The 22,133-nt window shown below is 40.3% G+C and overlaps 1 protein-coding gene across 1 annotated transcript; it reads right to left on the bottom strand.

Annotated features, from left to right (window-relative positions):
- Positions 1-3,721: 3,721 nt before the first annotated feature.
- LOC311037454 (protein CutA homolog) lies at positions 3,722-18,963 on the bottom strand. Its single transcript, XM_084046629.1, has 6 exons — positions 18,660-18,963; positions 16,498-16,646; positions 12,051-12,110; positions 5,715-5,760; positions 5,561-5,610; positions 3,722-5,028 (listed from the first exon to the last, which is right to left on the bottom strand). The coding sequence occupies exons 1-6, from the start codon at positions 18,777-18,779 to the stop codon at positions 4,926-4,928; spliced, it is 528 nt and encodes a 175-aa protein (XP_083902755.1). The 5' UTR covers positions 18,780-18,963; the 3' UTR covers positions 3,722-4,925.
- Positions 18,964-22,133: the final 3,170 nt, after the last annotated feature.

Raw genomic sequence — 22,133 nt, 5'->3', positions numbered from 1 at the left:
CATTTGTATTTGTATTGTATTTTAGTTTTTAAATAGGTCAACTTTATAAACCCCAAATCCTTCTTTCTTTTTTTTAATCTCACCTGCACTATCTACTATTATTATTTGTAGCATATTCTGTGGTCTGTTTTATCATTGTTTATTTGCTTCTGCAATAAACAATATTATATCATCATCATTTTCCAAGAGTGACCTGGCCTAGAGTCAGCATTATTACAACAATGGACAAACAATACAAAAACAATACATATATGTAACACACACAAATCAATATCCAGTTAAAGTGCAAAACAGTGCTAAGTGCACATTTAATGGGGGTCAATAGCCAATTTCAAACTGGAACAACCTGGCACTTAGAAGTGATCTAGTATAAGCCATTTAAAAAGACATACTGTACATTATAAATGTATTTTTTAAATACAATTGTGTCTTTTTTTAAAAACTTGCCACTTAGAAGTGAAGTTTTAGTATGAGCCATTTAAAAGGCATACATCATAAATGTATTTTTAAAATAGATTTGTCTTTTAAAAAACATAAAAAATGTACACTCTTATTTTGAAGGCAGCCGGAAACCTTATTTCTGCTAGCTCGAAAACCGGAAGTCCAATTTCTGCTCACGGAACACACACACACACACACACGCATGCACGCACGCACACACTGGCTGTAAGTTAACTACAATGAATTATTTTTTTTTCTCCACCCAATTGAACACAGTGAACTTTATGAAAAGTACTTCATGACAAGATACAGTTTAGCTATACTCTCTAAAAAATATCCCATCTTTCAAATTTGAGGGGTCACGTGCCTTTTCATGGGCATGCGTATAGTTTTGAGCTTGCAAAAGGTCTACAATACAACATATTGCCAAAGGTGAATATCTCTAAAGATGACAATCACTGCAATTACATCATGTAAAAAATGTTACACCAAAATATTCCACCTCAGCCATTAACTGTTTTAATTTCAAAATGAAGTAGGCTATGTAGGCCTATATGTCAACAAAATGGGGAAGCCAGGTTCAAAGTTGGGGACTATAATATTTGCCTCTCTGTATTGGAAAATGAGTGTGTGCAGAAAATTATCCATAACTCTTTGTACAGTTGTAGGCCTATATATTTTGTGTTAACCAGCAGTGGCTTTGTGGTTAGACTGTCCTCCCTGACTATAAAAGAAAAAATAATTGCCTCCCTGCTTGGCACTCAAGCATCAAGGGTTGGATTGGGCGTAAGTCCCTACGACATACTAGTGTCATGTCCATGGGGTGTACTTGTACATCAAGCTGCCTCACGCTACAGAAACAGGAGATAGGCTCCTGCTCTAAGGGCCACATGACTTGGCAAGGCTTACTTACTTATACTGTATACTGCATTAATAATGTGCGGCTGTCACAAAATCTCATGGCACACCTGGACTTGTCACACAGCACCCCGTCCGAGAACCACTGCTGTATTAATTGCACCATCGCTTCTCCTCACTTAGCAACTGCTTCCAAGAAATCATTATCCTCAATTTATTAACACACTCAGTGGGTGAAAGCTACCAGTGCCTGGTTGGTGCTGCCTAGCCTTAATTACCCTGTTCTCAGTCCTGTATCCCATGGAGAATTTAATGACACACCAGAAAAAAAAGATAAGATCCCAGCCATCTGTCTCTAGGTTTACACATTTTTGTTTAATAGATCACACTTATCTGGAACTCTGTGATACTTCCTAAATCGGTGTTAATTTAATCAATTTTAAAGTTAAATGCAAAACAAATTACTGTATTTATAAAGTGTATATCTATGCCAATCCATTACTCCGAGTCCTGCTTTATAAGACAAAATATTGAGCAGCCTAGAGCGGCATGATAAACTAATCAGTCGCAAGGTTTACACTTACAGTATGTATACAAGATCATGACTGACTCAACCAACACACACTGTTGACATGAATCAAAATAGCTGATAATTAAGTAATTTCTAATTTCCTGTAATAAAATCAAATAAAATGTCAGTATCTGTCCTGACTGAGGGGGGTCATGTTGGGTGTTGTAATTTAGGTGAGTGACTGTCCAGCACTAATTATAAAAGCTTTAAAGGCTGCATACAACCTGGAGACTGTTGGACCATGTTGACACAGCACCCTCTAGTGAACTTTCAGAAGCACTGCAGGATACATGTTCAAAACAGGAAGTGCAGTGACCTTATTGAGACATTTGTCAGTGGTCACTCTCACACACGCACTCTCGTGCACGCTCGCACACACACACACACACACACACACACACACACACACACACACACACACACACACACACACACACACACACACACACACACACACACACACACACACACACACACACACACACACACACACACACACACACACACACGCAGGAATTACAATACTTGTGAGGACCAATACTTGTGAGGATAAACAATGTAGGCCTAATCCTAATCCTAACGCCAACTGTACATTTTCCTAATTGTAAGCTTAACTCGAACCATAAAACGCCATAAAACGTGTCCTCACAATGTCTATGTCACAAATTCTACTTGCGAGGGACATCCACAAGTTTAGTAATACAAGTAAACACACACACACACACGCACACACACACACACACTCGCTCGCAGCCATAAAATTGCCTAACTATCCTGACCTATAAGTGGGATTATGGTGGCTCTGCAAAGACAACAGCAGAGTGAGGCATGTCTGCAGTTCCATTGTTAAGCCCTCATGATGCCCGGAAACACTTTTTTTTTTTGCAGACCAAGCCCTCAATTCAGCTTTAGTGCAGTAAGCAAATGGCTGTGAAGCTCTGCATGTCAACCACTGGTGCAAAATGTGCAATTTAGTGGCATTAAATTACAAAGACCTAATCAAAGTCCCTGACAGTTTGCAGTCACAGTACAATATAGTGTAGGTGAACTCAGTGGTGTGGAAGAAGTACTCAGATGTTTTACTTAAGTAAAAGTAGTATTAACTCAATATACTATTACGAGTAAAAGGCCTGTATTCAAAATTTGACTTGAGTAAAAGTACACAATTATTGGCACCAGTTACAGCACCAAAGTAAAAGTACTAAAATGTCTCTTGAGTAAATGTACTGTTACTTTCCACCACTGACAAATGCAGTGGCTGCTCTGTAATGGCATGGTATAAAACCTGCTATGGCTTGAGTTATTCTCAGTTATAGTCATCCATTTTTTTCTTGTTTCCTTTTCAGCTTGTACTTTGAACCCAATATCTTTCAAGTTGAGTAGAACATCCTGCATTATTCTCTTCAGTTCACTATTGACATAATTGATTTCTAAGCTCCACCAAATTTTAACTAGAAGGGATCAAAATTAAAGCCTGCAAAATGTGCAACATCACTCATTCTGGTCGTCTGTCTCATTGACCATGTGTTTAGCTCCATAAATGATGGACCTGCTAGCATTTAAAGTGCAGTGGTATTTCTTAGTTAAAGTAAGTGTTACACACCGTAGCTCTACAGTGTGTTCTGATAGTGATCATTGCTATAGGGTGTTTGTTCTCCAGCTCTTTGGTGAACAAAGCAAAACATTATAGCAAAACCTAATAAATCAAAAACTCAAGAGATAAAAGACTCTAATCTAATGCTTGCCTGGAGATTATTGATTGATTTAATGATTGATCTGTTCATTTCAGTTGTATTTAGCCTTTATTTGATCACATTAGTCCTGTGGGGGTAAGTGTTTTCTCACGGCAGCAGCATAACATCTCGACAACACAGGACGTCAACAACCAAAACGTTTCATAACATTTCCTATCCAGGGCTAGGAAAAGAGAAGATGAGAGTTTGTAGAGAGAGATAGAGATATTTGTTACTGTATTTATAGATTATTAACATAGTTCTGTGTCGGTGTTGGGTATCGTCTCTGTCTGGCAGAAACCTTGTATCTCCATCTTTGCTCATGTTCCCCCCATAAATGAATGCCCTATTTCACACTATGACAGTGTCGCACAAGTGGAGGGCCCACTAGTAATAATATCCTCACGGCCCACCGCAGCCCACAGGTTGAGAATCGCTGCTACAGTATATAAAGTGTAAGTGGCAGGCTGCAGTTCAGTAGTATTTACATTTTAGTAATCTCCCTTCAGTCCGTGGCCGGGACGTTCTGACTGCTTTAGGGCAGTGGATCTCAACCTTTTTTAATTTCAAGGACCTCCAGTCCAGTTTGATATGCATTAGGCCACGGAACGCCCATTTTATAAGATTTTAATCGCTGGGACCCCAATCTATTCCATAACATCCTCAGTGTTAATTGAACTCTGAGAGTGTACAAGTGGAACTAAAATGGACCCATAATGGGTCCATTTAGTTCCATTTGGTTCCTAAATATGAATCATTTAGCTTGGGACCCCCTTGGGAGTCCCCAAATCCCACATTGAGAACCAGTGCTTTAGATTGGGAAGCTAAATAGACCCAGCATCTGCCTGGTTCGCTGTGAATCATGGTAGAGTGAATTAGTGGACAGATTGCCTTCACTGAAAACCACATAGATACAAGTATATCAATTATTGTTTGTTTTAGCAAATATTTTAGAAAAATGCTTAGCAAAATGTGTAGTAAAATCTTTGGTCTTAAATTATATACATTCTTGCTGATATTTGCTCTACTAATAAACATCTTCAATTCAAAATAAGCAATCTCAGAAGTCAAAAAATGAGTCCAACATTCTCAGTCTTCAAGTGACAGTCAGGAACTCCAATGGGAGCAGCATTCATGGCAGACCATAGATTTTCCTCAGTACATTCTTGGGTTAATCTTTATGGCGGTGGTATGCAAGAGCAAGGTCATGCTGTCTGTCTTTCTGTGTCTTGGCCTAATGTCCAACAGAAGGCCTTTTCAAACCCTTGTCCGCAGACTCATAACAATCTGTGTTCATGTACCACGACTGGTCCAGTGATGTGTCAGTCATCTGGAATGGCTTCGTCCATCCACTTCATGTAGGCCACGCTGCCTTCCTCCACCAGGAAGCTGAGGAGCTCCGGGTTCTCGTAGGGGTGGATAGACCTGGAAACGACACAGACGTTTTGTTGACATACATGTTCAACACAACCTCAAGCTTTTATGTACTGTACACTAGTGCAGTGGTTCTCAAACTTTTCAGGCCGCGACCCGACAAAATATAATCATATTTGAACTGGGGCCCCCCAACCAGACAAGCACAAGAATTGTAGGAGTTGAGGCATTACATTTTCCACAGATATTTTTTTGTTTAAATAGCCGATCTACAAGCCGTTGTAGATTGCCTATTTTTTTTTTTTTAAATCCTCTTTCATAGGTAATATTTGACAATTTGACCAATGTAGGTATTTAAAAGGTCTTAGAATTCCTCTTACATTTTGATGCCAATACTTTTGTACTTTTACTCCAGTAAATTTTTAATTCCGGACTTGTACTTGTAACAGAGTATGTCTACATTGCAGTATTGATACTTTTACTTAAGTAAGAAAAGTGGGTAATTTCTCTGCATCCCCTCAAAATACAGAAGTTGTAACTGAAGAAAAGAAACAGACTTGTATTGCCGGGTGAATGAACCCACCTCACATATTCCATGATTTTCTGTATCCTGGAGGTCTTCGTCTTCACCAGCTAGAACAGGAATGACATCTCAATTTGCTGTGAAGGTCAATCCACTATGATATACTGTACTATGAATGCTGTTTGATCACTTGTGAGGGCCTCAGTGCGCTTACCATTAGGATTTCTGTTGCATCTTGGACTTCCCCTTTCCAATAATACCTAAGAAGAAGCACAGAGCACAATGCATTAGAGAACTGCATTATTCACATGTAATGAAGTTACTCATGACTTCACACATAACCTTTAGTTTTGTGTGAAATCCTTCGAATGGCGTCCCGACACGCAGGGTTTACAGTAATCGATCCATATGCAGCTATCTGTGACAGGCAGAGTGTCCTTGATTGACAGCTTGGGCAATATTCAAAGGATGTTGTTCGTGACAGAGTCACACTGGTCGCCATATTGTCACAGAACCTGCGGTCTACAGACTTGGTCCTCCTCTCTATCCCCCAAACAAGCAAGCAAACCGTTGGGGACAGAGCCTTCAGTGTGGCAGGCAGTCCCCACCCTGTGGAACTCTCTCCCAATGGAGATTCGCCATGCTCCAACTCTGGACTCTTTCAAGGCTGCCTTTAAAAGACACCTATTCTCTCAGGCTTATGGCATGTAGTCGTTTGTTGTTTGGTTTGGTTGTGTGTTTGTTGGTTGTTCATTGTTCATTGTTCATTGTTCGTTGTATAAATTCAAGCTATTATTATTATTATTATTATCATATTCTCTAGTGTAAAACTGTCTCCATGCATGTCTCCACTGTTTAGATAAGTGATAGATTTGTTTTGTTTTTATGAGTGCCATTTGTTCCAACATTTTAGAATAGAGTAGTCCCGGGATGATGTATTTCTGTAGTAGGAAGCAGGAAGGTAGCATCTTCCGATTTGGTACCGTAATTATATTCTGATGCCAATACTTTGTACTTTTACCCAAGTAAAATTTTGAATACAGGCCTTTTACTTGTAACAGAGTGTTTCTAAATGGTATTTCTACTTCTACAACATCAAAACATCAGAGTACTTTTTCCACCACCGACAATGACAAGCTCTTATATCTACAGTACGCTAAACTTTGATAGGACATTGTATTTCCTAATGTCATTGCTCACCTCAGTTTACCCCTCCGTGCCTTTCAGCCAGTGGCTGCTTGTTAATTTCAGTTTATGCATTAACAGGGATGATAACCCATGCATACCAACATTATGCCCACTGTTGATGCAAACTAGCTCTTTGTTCCTAGTGTTTGGGGAGACACCAATGAAAGCATTTATATGCGGCCAGATCTCCTCAATTGTGGTTTCCCAGGCAACGAGTACTGAGAAGTGGAGCAAAGAAAAGAAAGGAGAAGGACACGTACGTGTGTGTGTGTGTGTGTGTGTGTGTGTGTGTGTGTGTGTGTGTGTGTGTGTGTGTGTGTGTGTGTGTGTGTGTGTGTGTGTGTGTGTGTGTGTGTGTGTGTGTGTGTGTGTGTGTGTGTGTGTGTCAGTCGGTTAGTCATTAGTTTGTTAGTTCAGTGAGTTAGGAAAATAGTTTGTGCCTCAACAAAGCAGGGATTTCTCAGGGGAGTGATAAACCCCAAATCATGTACAAATAGAAAACAAATACTCAAAAGGTAGCACATCCGGCGCTCGAGTGGCGCTGGCTCAGTGGTAAAGTAGCTGCCCACCCACAGCTAGTCTGGGGGGTTCAAATCTGGCGGCGGAATCTGGCGGCGGAATCTGGCAGCACCTATCAGAGGGGAGTGTTGGGTGGGAGGAGTAGGACGGAGGATTTGCGATGTCCTCTCGGTGGGGGCTCCTCACTCACTGGCAGGTGAGCCAGTGGGATACAACAGAAGTGACAACACACAGACATGTGTGTGGGGAGGAAATAATTTACATAACGACTAAATTAGGGATTAAAAAAGCGGCAAACGAAAAAAGATTATTATTTATTTTTTTGGCTTTATTTGATAGATCACAGTAGACTGACAGGAAATGGGGAGAGCAAGATGGGGGGTGACACGCAGCAAAGGTCATCGAGCTCGGGATTTGAACCCGCAACACGCTGTCAGGAGCAATAGCAGCCTAGGTGCTCGGACCGCTACACCAGTCGACCGGGCCAAAAGTAGTTAGTAGTAGTTTAAGCCCAAAAACGTTACCTGTGAACATGCAATGCAGATTTAGTTATTATTTCATTTAAAAAAATGTGAGCTTGTAGACCGGCTATTTTCAAATAGCACATGATATGATTCTGAAATGGTAATTCTGCTTGAGTACTTTACGGGCGGCAGTGGCTCAGGGGTAGAATGGCTGGGTAGAGTGAACTGAAAACCGCAAGGTTCGATCCCGGGCTGGGGGCTCCCCCAGAGTTGGTGTCGAAGTGTCCTCGAGCAAGACTCTGAACCCCTAATCGCTCCCGATGAGCAGGTTGGTGCCTTGCATGGTTTCCTCCGCCATGAATGTATGGGTGAATGTAATGCACAATCTATGTAGTCAATCTATCCAAGTGCCTTGGATAAAAGCCCTATATAAATGCACCATTTACCATTTTTATTTTATTTTTACTTTTGCTACTGTACTTTAAGTATATTTTGATTTTGATGCAAATCATTTTGTACTTTGACTTCACCCTGCAGAAGACCTATAATGCTTGAAACGTTGGTAAAACATATATTTTTTCAAAGTCATTACATCGTGGCTACGAGCTGTGCGACCTCTTTTCTTTGCAATACTTTGACTTAACTAACATTTTGAATGTTGGACGTTTACAGGACTCGTAACAAAGATTTTAACACCGTGGTATCGCTACTTTTAAGGCCTTTGCAGACAGGGTGCGATTGTTCAATCAGTTTTTACCGCATGCGAAAAGACGCACGAATCGAACTGGGTTCGATTTGTGCGTCATAGAGAACCATGTGTTCTTTAAAAGAATTATATTGTCCGTTTTTTCCGTGCGAAAAATCACACCCTGTCTGCAAAGGCCTTTACTCAAGTCCTAATTAAATTCTGAGTGCTTCTTCCACCACTGGAGTTTGGTCAGTGTGAAGGGCTGTAGGAAAAAAAAAGGCCAGAGGGTAATTGGATCTGACTGGCATGTCTCAGCTTCACTGGAACTTCATGCATTTTGGATGATTCAGAATGCGCTGAGACGAAGCGGGGCACAGACAGACAGACAGGCAGACAGACAGACAGACAGACAGACAGACAGACACTAGCACGGACTGGCCGTGGGCAGGGTCACACCTCACAACTCTCTGGTGCCCCACTCAGTGGTGTAAGTAACTAAGTACATTTACTCAAGTACTGTACTTAAGTACAATTTTGAGGTATTTTTAGCGGTGCGGATCCTGCTCTATACCTGACTTTGTCCGTGTTCACCGTCAACGTTCTGATTGGTCAGACCCGTCAACGTTCTGATTGGTCAGACCCGTCAACAAAGTGATTGGTCAAGCTTCACGTGACACATTAACCTGACGCTACCAGATCCAAACAGCTTGCTCCACACATTGTTTCACAGCTTATTTGGATCTGGGATCTCGGGAGCCAATTCGATGACGGGGCTGTTCCTTTTTTTCAAGATACTTGGTAGATGATTGGATGGGACCGTCTGTCTATCACCGTGTGGGCGTGCAAACACAACCAATCATATCGATGTGTCTACGTGACGTATGGTCGTGGCGACACCAGGAAGTCAACACCGTAGTCCAGTATTTCACCACAACAAGAACGCTCAAGAAGTTGCTAAAAAAAAGTTATCATGGAGGTCGGAGATTTTTGCCGATTTTGTAACACGAATCTGCGCATAAAAGGTATTTTAACGGGTACAAGGAAGATATTTGATAAGCCTAAGCCTGCAAACGAAACAAGTATTAACGAACGCCTGATAGCGTTAGGTTTAACGCTGTTTAAAGACTCCTCCGTATCGTGTCTGATGTAGGTCATGTCTTCGCTTGTTTCAAAGAATGGAAGACGATTTTTCCATTTTAAGGCGATGGGAAAAAGAGGACAAAGACAGAAGACCTCCAGAAACGGCTACCGCTACAGCAGAAACACCGACGTCACCTGAGGCATCCTGCCTGTGGTCACCAAACTCACCTCTCAGCGTTAAAGCGTTTTACTCTTGAGTCTGAGTCAGTCAATAATATAGCCTTACAGTCTTTCAACATGTCCACGATACACTTTAGATAACGTATATCTCATTGTGCTATAAAAGTCTGTGCAATAACTGCTGCCAAGTAGTCAAAAATGTTGCAATAATTCACTGTTGCTGTTCATCAATGACTGGACCAAGTGCATCTTTATTTTTCTCATTACTTTCAAACACAGAAAATATGTATCTCGAATTTGCACTGTTTAACAAAGGGTACTTGAAAGGGATATGAGAGTGCACATAGTTGGGACCCTATTGAATATAGGCTACGCATGTTGTATTGTTTTTATAAACCTGTTATATATTGTTGTGATTTTCCCCTACCTGAGTATGCGCAACTGTAGCATTTAGTTGTTTTTTCTATAAATAAATATTTTAATTTGCCTCACTTGTTCATGTTTACTTTCTAAAACAACATCATAACATGTTTGTACAGTATCAAAGTTGGATCCCATGTGTAAAATGGCAAACTGATCAATGCCTCTAGCCTAATGATTTGAAACGATCAATTTTAACATGGGGGGGGGGGGGGGGGGAAGCAGGGATTAGAGTCATCATGCATGACAGATGTAAAACAATGATGTACTTATTTTGTGATAAAAGGTTATCAATCTAAAAGTGATATATTTGCATACCTGGAAAAGAAACACCAGATTTTTTGCAGCGACAAACTTTTAATCACTTGCTTATGTTCAAATTACATACAAAACCATTTTAATTATGAGCATTCAGTCAACTAAATATTCCACAGCTTTAATTGACAAGTTATCAGCAGGAACCCTGTTTGGGCTAACAGTCACGAGAGTTGCCTCCTCCATATTCAGCATCCTGGTCACACGGCCTCTGTTCTTGTTATCAGCAGATGCTGTCAACGCTAAAACAGGTAAACCTGAAAGACAATAAGTGCACATATATCAGCAAACAAGCATTAATGAAGAACTGCTGTAGGCTATACTTTCTATAGTGTTATAAAGGGGAAATAATTAGGTTATTTATGTTATTGGGTAGCTTCAGTTAAAGACTGACATTTCCACATATACTGTATTTTCTTTACATGACAAATAACTACACTTGGACAGCAACACCCAGTCCCCTGGTTGAAAGAAAAATAAATCCTACATTGAGTCTAGGTAGCAGCAATAGTAACGTGCATAGTTGCATTACAACAATACAGTTACAGTAAGATCTGTGTTTAACATTTGGTCTGTTTGTGTGTGTTAGCTTATTGTTTATAATATAATGTTTGACCTAAATAAAACATAAATGTTACAACACTTCGTCTTTGAACTACTGTAACCGTATTTAGAAACACGCTGCTCTGTTTTGTTTTACAGTTTAACATTACAGTGTATGTGTAGTGTAACAATTACACTATACAGCCATTTAACGGCGTTTAGCTTACCATTTGTATGCGACGTGAACTTCATCGACGACAATGCCCAGTAGGTTTTCACGATACACTTGTGAGGAAAGCATATCACGCCATTTATCTTCCAGTAACCACGTCTCCGGGCTACCAAAGACCAGCTGACATCGGCCGTCGAGGATGTCGGTGTGTGCTGCATTATCTACGAGTTGCCCAGCATAGAGTCCCAGATTCGTAGCCTCTTTGATTTGATCTGCTACGAGGGCAGTCAAAGGAGACGATCAATATAGGCTTCGGCTTCGTCCCCAGTTCTTTCGCTACCAGTGGACCTAGTTGGTAAATTAAACTCTTGCCGAAGCCAGTCGGGAGGAGAGCAAAAACATCTTTTCCACGCAGAAAAGCCTTCAGTGCCATACTTTGCTCTTCTTTCAAAGAAGAAATATTGTCCAGTTGAGAAATAACTAATGTTATTGCAGCATCTATCGTCATATCGGTGTTGCTCATGGTAGCGGCCATGTTGACTAGTGAAGAAACTACAAAACAACAGACGCTTCTATATGGCGTCACAGCCGCTTCTGCCCAGATCCCGCCCTTAGCTCACGCTGATTGGTCCGTACCGGGAGCGGTACGGTGTTAGCTCAACCCCTTGAGCGATCTCAGATGTAGCTGTCTTGAGGAACCTGGTTACTCAATACCGCCACCTCTGGCAGGGTCAGGTTAGTGACACATGGCTATAAACACATTATAAACACATATCGATGACAAAATGTATCAAAGGCGCCGCTACCTTCACAGGGTGTGATTTTTATTTACTTTACTGGAGTATTTCCAATTTTCAGTACTTTTACTTCTACTCCACTACATCTCAGAGGCAAATATAGACAGACAGACAGACAGACAGACAGACAGACAGACAGACAGACAGACAGACAGGTGGCTCATGGTCAAACATGATGACTTACATGGTGGAGGTCCTGGGCAGAATGTTAATGCTGGCTGCCATCTTTTTCTCCATGATCCCCCTGTAGAGAGATGCAGCGACACGGAGAGGGGAACGGGAGGGAGGGAGGGAGGGAGGGAATGAGCATAAATAAAAAGAAGAAAGAGAGTTAGAAATCAGCCATTCAATTGACACCAGTCGTTTATAGCAGATGTTTTCAAAGTGGGAACTACTGTATCTCCACTGTTATCTCCCCACCTACAGTAAAGACAGTTGTAGAATGATGTACTACATCTAATCTAACAAAAAACATCTTTCCTTAAGGGGTCCCTGGAACAATGTTCTTTCAAATGGGGGTCGGTGGCCTAAGGGGTATCCGTTTTGGGGTCCTGGCCCTGAGAACCACTGGTTTGTATTGATAAATGATAAATTGGTAATTGGTGTGAAACTGTCACAGCGCTTCACAATGTGAGGCGCTGTGACAGACAGTGTCCCAGAGCAGTGCAGAAGAAAGTGGATGAATTAGTACATTATATGACGTAGGGCTTTATAACGCTAACTAAAAGAAGTGCTTTGTTACCAGTGTCTATGGAGAAATGATTATTTACATATCTGGCAACAATGGCTACATTCAAAGACCTTCTCGCTATATTTTTCTCTCTCTCTCTCTCTCTCTCTCTCTCTCTTCAATTCATTTCAAAAGGGAATTTCAAAAGGGACACTGTCAAAACCAGTGTGAAATAAAACAATCAAAACTAGGGAAATAAATAAATGTGTAAATAGAGCTGTCACAACTTGAAACTTTGCGATCAAATAATCGAAACTTTAAAACGTTTTCTGTTAATAACTTAGGATGAACGACATGTTAACACCTACAGAATACATTATGACATGTAAGGATAACTTAGTATAAAACTAAAAGGATAGCAGCCATTTCTTCAACTATATTCAAAGTCACCTGTTCTGTTGTGTGTTTACAGTGGTTGTGCGTACCAAGATCAACACAGCTGTGCAGGAATACACATATGATTAGTAGACTTTTATGGTGGTCGTATTCCACATCCTTCTCCTGTCACAACAGCTCACACACCTTGCTGCTGTGTTTGCACATCGCTGTACTGTACTACACCCAGCAGATATATACGGGAGGTATTTTTCTTGTCATTAGTCATGTTTTCAAACTGTCTTTGGATGTCTGTGATCTGTGGGAAGTAGGTTTGTGTCTCTGATGTCTTGGTACAGATGACGGGTAGTGAGAAAGAACAGCTGCGATTCCCACCACAACTTCCCACCACGCATCTCTCTCTCTCTCTCTCTCTCTCTCTCTCTCTCTCAGCAATATGGTATATAGCCATAGCTAGCTACAGACAGAAACTCTGTTAAACTGTTGGTTTAAAGCCTAATTTATTTTATACATATGCGCAAAACTGTTTTTTTTAGCAAAAAACTTGGTAAGAACTATTTTTAACTGAAAAAGTATTGCTACAACGTGCCCAAGAAAACTGATCAAAACACTTCATCGTGACAGTTTTTGTGAGATCAAATATTAACCTCAAGACTTGAGAAGATACAGAAAGTTAAGTCTAATCAACCACATAAAGCTTATATCAGGTGTCGGCAGTGGTGTAAAGTAACTAAGTACATTTACCTAAGTACTGTACTTAAGTACAATGTTGAGGTATTTGTACTTTACTTGAGTATTTCCAATTTCCAATACTTTTACTTCTACTCCACTACATCTCAGAGGCAAATGTTGTACTTTTACTCCACTACAATTATTTGAAAACTTTAGTTACTAGTTACTTTTCAGATATAAATGATGATATTATGATGCATACATTAACCACCTTAGCCCTAGTTTATATATAGGCTATTTGAAAATAGCAGATCTACAAGCTCACAACGCGTCGCATCGCGACGCATTGTGAGCTTGTAGAGCGGCTATTTTCAAACATTTTTGTACTTTTACTTTTGGTACTTTAAGTACATTTTGATGCCATGATGTTTAACTCGAGCCAATTTGTTTCTGAGCCATAAGATGGCAGGCCAGAACATAATCAATGGCCAATTCAAGAACTGAAACTTGCAATAGACTCCCTTACACAAGAGTAACTATATTGCAATAAAAGTTAATAATTAGGATTTGTGTGGTATAACTACATATACAGTATACTGAGAGAACTGTATGTGTAATTAAATGTTACAGGCGCAGATAGAAAAGTAGACAGAAATGCTTGTTCATTAACAAGTAATACAAAAAAATCATTTTACCTGGAGACAGACAGACATACAGTACATTCATGCTCAACTTTTAGATACATAGAGAAACAGTGTATTGTTTAAGGTAGGGGTCTTCAACATTTTTCAGGCCACGGACCTCTTAGCTGAGAGAGAGATGAAGCAGGGACCCCCCACTACATATTGTATAAAGTTGTGTTGCAGATAGATTTCATAGATAACTTCATAGACTTGTTTGACTGCACTATCATCAGGGTATGTTGGATTCATGTTATGTGTATTTTCAGACAACCACTAAACCCTCAATATTTAATAAACTTGACTGTTTGCTCTGTATTTGGTCTGCTCTTGTTTCCCTCTACACCAAACCTCTTTGCTGAAAATAGCCGATCTACAAGCTCACAAAGCTTGTAGATTTAACCCATGTCCACATAGATTTTCTATGTGGACATTATAGCCTATTAAATAATTTGCTGGGTCAAATATTATCGCACGCAAGCAGGCCAGTTCTGGCCCACAGGCTACCTGTTGACTACTACACCACAACATTGGCCTGTAGATCGGTTATTGTTTAACAAAGGTTCACCCCAGAATAGGGAACCTGGGTTTCATGTGGTTAAGTAAGTAGGTAGGTAGGAGTGGCGTGTTGTTGGCATCACACAGCAAGAAACAAGGTCGTCTAGCCTCTTTTACAATGTACTAAAACCCCAAGGGAGATGGATTACTGACTAACTGGTTTAGAACCGTGTGTATCCCGTTAGACAAGAACTCTATAACAAAAAACAAATCATAACACATCAGGCTAGTGGGGAGGGAGGTGTATCACTCTGGTGGTATGCAGTGTAAAAATATACTTTTATTTATCCAAGGCTATCATGATGGTTCCATCTGGCTGGTCGTTTTCCGTCAGCTCAGATCAGATCGGCTGAAGGTCAGCCAGATGGAAACATCATGATAGCGTCGAATAAAATAGAGTTTATTTTTATACTGCTGCCAGGGTGAAGCACCTGCCTCCCTCCTCCCTGATTGTTATGGTATATTTCAGGGTTGACGTGCTTAAGCGTTATCTGTAATGATTCACTCTCATCTGTGCAAGCACATACCCGTAGATATACTTGTTGTGAGGCCATGGTCACTGCTTTACAAGAACACTGTATGACCAAATGATACATTGAGATGCAACTGTTGAAGTAAATGCTGCATTTACTAAATGGTAAATTACAGTAGTGTTATCATCCTAAGCGCTTTACAACGTGCATTGCATTGTAATACATTCACACACACACACACACACACACACACACACACACACACACACACACACACACACACACACACACACACACACACACACACACACACAATGACACACCGACGGCAGAGGAAACCATGCGAGGCACCAAACTGCTCAACGGTAGTACTTAGTTTCAGTGTCTTGCTCAAGGGCACTTGAAACTTCAGATTCCGAAATGGTCACTCTACTTCCTGAGGACCTGAGCCACTGCCGCCCACCCACCACAACTAACTCATCTACATTGTAGAACAGTAACATGACATAATGTTTTTGTGCGTGCTTATTCATATCATAGTCTGTTCCTTTCTAGATCTTTTATGAATCATATGGTAATCGGAAGCCTCGCCCCCATTTTTGTCCATGGACCAGCGGTTCCTGTATTCTTGTATCTGTTTTACTGAGGATAAGGTTAGAAATAAGTTTAGGGTTAGGCATAGTTTGACTGAGGTTACGTTTAGGAATAAGGTTAGGTTTAGGCATAGTTTGACTGAGGTTACGTTTAGGAATAAGGTTAGGTTTAGGCATAGTTTGACTGAGGTTACGTTTAGGAATAAGGTTAGGTCTAGGCATAGTTTGACTGAGGTTACGTTTAGGAATAAGGTTAGGTTTAGGCATATTTTACTGAGGTTACGTTTAGGAATAAGGTTAGGTTTAGGCATAGTTTACTGAGGTTACGTTTAGGAATAAGGTTAGGTTTAGGCACCGTTTTACTGAGGTTACGTTTAGGAATAAAGTTAGGTTTAGGCATAGTTTACTGAGGTTACGTTTAGGAATACCAGGTGAATCGCGCCGGATTTGCCCCGGGGCGACTGTGTTTTGCGGTGAGCGTTTTGGTATTCACTCATACACTATATATACGCATACTGTACAGTATATACACATACTTAAGAAGCTGTAAGTTGGTGTGTGTGTGTGTGGTGTCAACAGATTACGGTACCTGCCGATGTCCTTGGCCACCTGCTCGTTGGGACAGTTGACGAGCAGGACAGAGTGGTGTCCTGGCAGGTAGCTCCCACTGAAGGCAGAATGAAGCTGGACCCCCACGGACCACAGGCCAGGGTACATGGACACGCACAGGACCACAAGCTGTCAGACGTAGGAGAAACAATCACAACCTTATGGGACAATTCAGTCTAGAGATGTACAGATGCCATTTTTTCCTACCCGATACCAATTCCGTTACCTAAACTTGCGTATCGGTCGATAACGAGTACCGATCCGATACCTGTGTGTAATTTAAAAAGAAAATCTAGGACAGTGGTTCTCAAAGTGAGGTCCAGGGACTCTCAGGGTTCCTTGAGGGGGTTCCAAATGGACCCTTACGGGTCTGTAACTCTGAGAGTGTACAAATGGAACCAACACTCCGAGTTATGGGGGTCCTTGAAATGAAAAAAAGTTTGAGAATATCAACCGAAGCATTCAAAATACAAAATAATTACTGTAGATGATATATCATGTGATACATTATGTGGTATCGTAACAGACTGGCATACTTGCCGATACCGATACCAGTATTTTAGGCAGTATCGGCACCTTTTACGATTCTGGTATTTGTATCGGAAACAACTCACCACCTCACCATACACATCTCACTCGAACCAATTTAAGGCCTATACATTTTGTCATGCAACAAATTGCTGTTCTACAAGCCACATGGTGAGCTTGTAGATCAGCTTTTTTTCGCTATCTTGGAAAATGAGAAAATCAGGGAACATTTTGAAAGATCTTGGAAAGTTTTGGACCATTTTGGAAATGTTTTGATTTGAACATTTTTATCTAGAGCCTAATTGGCATGCCCATTGCCCAAAACATTGACACCAGCTTGAAAGTGGTTAATAATCCACTAGAGTCAAGGCGAAGTTCGTAGCTGGTCTAGAGGTTAGGTATCATGTATTGTGATTCTCTAAATGTTTTATATTGTACTGCTATTGTATTTATTCCTATTTTATTTATTTTATTTCTTAAGTTTTATGTAAAGCAATTTGTAACCTTGTGTTGATAAGTGCTTTAGTTATTATTATTATTGTTATTATTATTATTATTATGCTCTCAGGAATGCCATGTGCTGACAACAGCTGTCTTGTCATAAAATTATGTCACCTTCTGTTGCAGCTAAATGAGAACAGGGCCTGTTGATGTAGTAGCAATTTACAATGTGCTTTTTTTTCTCGCTCTGCTTATTGATAGTCTGATGAAAATCATGTGCGTACAATATATCATGATGATGATGTAGCCCCCCATACATCATCTCTTAATGCTTAACAACATCAAAGCCTTGGACATCATGGCTCTAGGCTTTGAAACATTAATCTGTGTTTAAGGAAATATAAATTATTGACCCACACAGCTATGATGTATTATAGTAGACTGTGAATAGGCTATTTTTGTTTACTTAATTGAAGTAGTGTACATTTTAGCGTGCCTCTGTGCTTTTTTGCAAACTGTTACTTAACTAAAGTAGTGGACATTCAGGGAAACAGCTTATCATTCACATGGTTGATGTAACTTTATTTATGCTGTTAAAACATCTTTAAATCATATAAGAAATTGTAAATTATAAATGAGCTACAAAAGCCGATTGTTATAGTATAGGCTACAAAACTTCATTTATTATAGCAGTAAGAGCTGGTTAATTAAAGATGGTGGAGATTAAAGGCAACAGTTTAACATTCACTGGGTTGATAAGGCTATAATATGCTGTTATAAAAATCTAATTATACAGGAAATAAGAAATTATAAATTATTGAGCTACAAAAACTGATTGTAATTGGCTACAAAACATCATTTATTATAGTAGTAGGCTATGTTTGGTTAACTAAAGATGGTGGATATTCAAGGCAACAGCTGCATGGGTTGATGTAAGGTTATATATGCTGTAAAAAAAAGAATAACTTTTCAAAATGAGAAATCCCTACAAAACTGTGAAGCCCATATCAAACACTCACTAGTTAGTACTTACCTAGCCTTGGATAAAGAATATCATAGATGTATCTTTTCGAGTCTGACAATTACTTTCGTATCATAGATATGCAAATGTAAATATTTTTTGGGGGGGCTATGATAGGCTTAATCCAAGGCTATATATATATATATACTTACCAAACAAAATATGAAAAACCTCAAAAACAACGATCGAAGGTTGGAGTGGAAGCATAACTCTTTCAGATGACATCTCTGGCACATCCACTCCTTTATTCTACCCATGGCAGACACTGTCATTCCTATGCAGACCCGTTAGAAATAAGATGACAGTCTGTGTTCAACTTGTTATTATTCCGTTATTCCATGCACAGTTACTTTTAATCCCTTCTTCTTATAACAAGCAGCAGTAAAGTCCAAACAAGCACCTGTTTCGTGAAAGAATAAATAAGTAAAGTTCACTTGTAACAGTCTAGTGAGTGAGTGTTATTTCCACTGACACTAGAAGCAGGTCTGTCGCTCTGTTTGTCTGTCGCTCTATTCGTCGTACAACCGAGCCGCGCACCGAAAATAGCAGATCTGCAAGCTCACCACGAGTAGCTTCCACAATGAGTATTGAGCTTGTGGATCTGCTATTTTTGGTGCGTGACGGACAGGGGGATAAATCTCTGTCGTTGCGATTGGTTGCTTATCACTTCCTGACACGCCCCCTGTCCAATCAAAGGGCTGGGTGGGCTTTTCTTCTGCCGTGACTCCTCCCCCCCCTCCCTCCTCCCCCCCAGGCCAGGCTGGGTCATAATCGGCTTTATTGTTTAATAAACAGAAGTGCTTTTTTTAGGACAGCTTTAGAATATAGAATAGAATAGAATAGAATAGAATAGAATGGAATGGAATGGAATGGAATGGAATCATTCGAATAAAATAAAATAAAATAAAATAAAATAAAATAAAATAAAATAAAATGAAATGAAATGAAATGAAATGAAATGAAATGAAATGAAATGAAATGAAATGAAATGAAATAAAATAAAATAAAATAAAATAAAATAAAATATTGTTGAAACTCCCAAGATGGACTAATAGTGCAAGTGAAATGTTTGTGACCAGTAATGTACCCACCTTTCATGCTGTATTGAGGCATTGTATGTATATGTATTATGTATATGTATGTGTAGACTGATGAAGTCAAAAATGTGTTATCTGGAAATCACATTTGAGGCATGCATGAGATAGAGGTGTTAACCACGTCCTCAAAGCACACGGGCACACCTTTTCCTCCGAGGTGGAAAGACTGGTGACGCGAGGTTAGGGCACACCTGACCACACGTCTCAGAAATCCAATAGCCTACTTGGAACCGGCTGCGGTGTATTGTTCAAAGTGTTACACTTCCTTCCTTCCTTCCTGCCATGTAGAGAACTGAAAGACATAGGCTACCTACCGTACAATATATATTTGTGACTGGCCAGTCACATAGGCACAATGCACAAGACAAGACCCCCCCCACACACACACACACACACACACACACACACACACACACACACACACACACACACACACACACACACACACACACACACACACACACACACACACACAGTGAAAGACCATGTATCTATCAAGTGCACAAGTCATATCTGCAAGTGCAAAAATGTTCTGAGGTGGAGAAAAGTATGTGTAAAAGAACTGCATTTTAGGTTGAATTCAAACGCAAAGAGGTGGTAATTATCATCCGCTGGGACCCCAAATGATGCCCCAATAAATAGGCTAATGCAAATAGTTATAACAGTGTCTTGTCTTACCTCTGGTACTTACCGCACCGAATAGGGTACCACTGTATGTGTAAATATGTATATAATGTGTTTGTTTTTATTGATCTCTCTCCCTCTCTTCCACTTGCACCACCTTCTTCCTCTTTCTCTTTCTATTATGGAAATGATAAAAAACACAGAGCTTGCACAAACAACCAATATCACCCACTGTTTTACACCTGCAATAACCTGTGATGTGACAATAAAGTTGATTCTGATTCTCAGAAGTGTAAAGTCATATACACCATTTGAAAAGCCTCACTGGTAAAGGAACAACATCCTTATCTATTAGCAGCGAGCAAATTCTATTAGGCCTGAAGTCAGTATCCAGATAGCAAGCATAACGTTTGTCTGCCGTTGGACGTTGGGCCAACGTATGCTTTCTATTGGGTTACCGAGGGTTAGATCCCAGATGACAAAACTTGACATAAATCTATATGAATGATTTCACACAGACATAATACTAGAGGGAGCAACCATGATATACTGTCAAATAAACTGTTAGGCCGATATACAGTTTATCAGAACTCCACAGGAGCACTGGTTCACTAGAAGAACAGGATAGCAGAATGAATGAGAACAACAACAATATGCACGATGTGCTGTCTGCCTCACTTGACTGACATGAATACCGGCTCTTGTCAATGATGTCACAGCTGGTTGTAGGAGCATTCCTATTGGTTTATAACGTCTGTCATTCAACCTGTCATGATCACGGCCTCTACAGTGGGCCCATGTGACTGTTTGTGTCTGAGTGTGCCTCTGCCCCTCCCTTGCTCTGCTCCATGAGTCTGATTGGCCTGAATGCCGTCACCTGTGAGAACCAGCTGAGCCTGGTTTGGTGACGAGCTGCTGAGACTATTCACCTGTTTCCTAGGCTGTGTGTTTTCCACTTCCTGTCTATTTTATCCAATGAAATCCAATGAAACTGGTCAGATGACCAATAATATCCAAGAAGAAGAAAATAATAACGTGGGCTGAAATTCTCCTTTAATGTCTGTGATAGGTATACAACTATGTATTTTGTCGACAATATTGATATATATGCCATTATATCCTATTTTAGTGTGCCATCTCTGCATAACTCAAGTTTGCCTACCAATGCTATGATTTTATTAAGTTAAAGGTGGTCTGGAACTAATCCTAGTATTAGTTCTCTCCTTTCCTCTAGAGACTGCGTGTGTTTTGAGTTGCACAGCGCACAGGCCCAGCCGAGGTCACTGATTATCTCTGGAGGAATACAATAACAGCTCATTGGAGTTAACTTGACCATCTATGACAAAGCCACAACACCTCCAGCGACGCCGGTCAGAGCCAAGGTCTCGCCAAAGTCTCAACCTACGAGCAAGGCTCCTCATGGCCAGATGTCATCGTCAGAGCTGATAACAACTTACTTTGTGTATAACTGTTGTGATCATTGACTGTTTAGACAGAGAGATTTTTTTGCTGTACAGTGCCTCGTGGATTGATTCTTTCTCTTAATACAATGTCAACCTTTTAATTTGAGAACCGGCCTGTGTCTGTCTTTGATTTCGTCTCATCCTTTTTACACTGGGTTTTTCAGCTGTTTAACTACAAATAGTTTTAATTAACATAGAGCAGGATTTACGACCCTTATCAGCTCTTTTATCTACTTTATCAGTCTGACTGTAAGTGTTCAATCAATAAATCAAACACCAGGAAGCAAACAAACAACTTTGCCCAATGACCAGTCACGTGCACACAAAGGAGCCAACAGTGCCCGAGGACCTGACCTGCATGCCTGATTGCCTTCATGGCATGGCTTTTTTATGCTTATATAATTACTCTAGTTTATATCTCTCTTGCCAACCCACAGTTGCT

This window comes from Gymnoscopelus microlampas (genome assembly GCF_963454915.1).
Source record: "Gymnoscopelus microlampas genome assembly, chromosome: 21".
NCBI lineage: Eukaryota > Metazoa > Chordata > Actinopteri > Myctophiformes > Myctophidae > Gymnoscopelus > Gymnoscopelus microlampas.
This window is presented reverse-complemented; position numbering and strand designations above follow the sequence as displayed.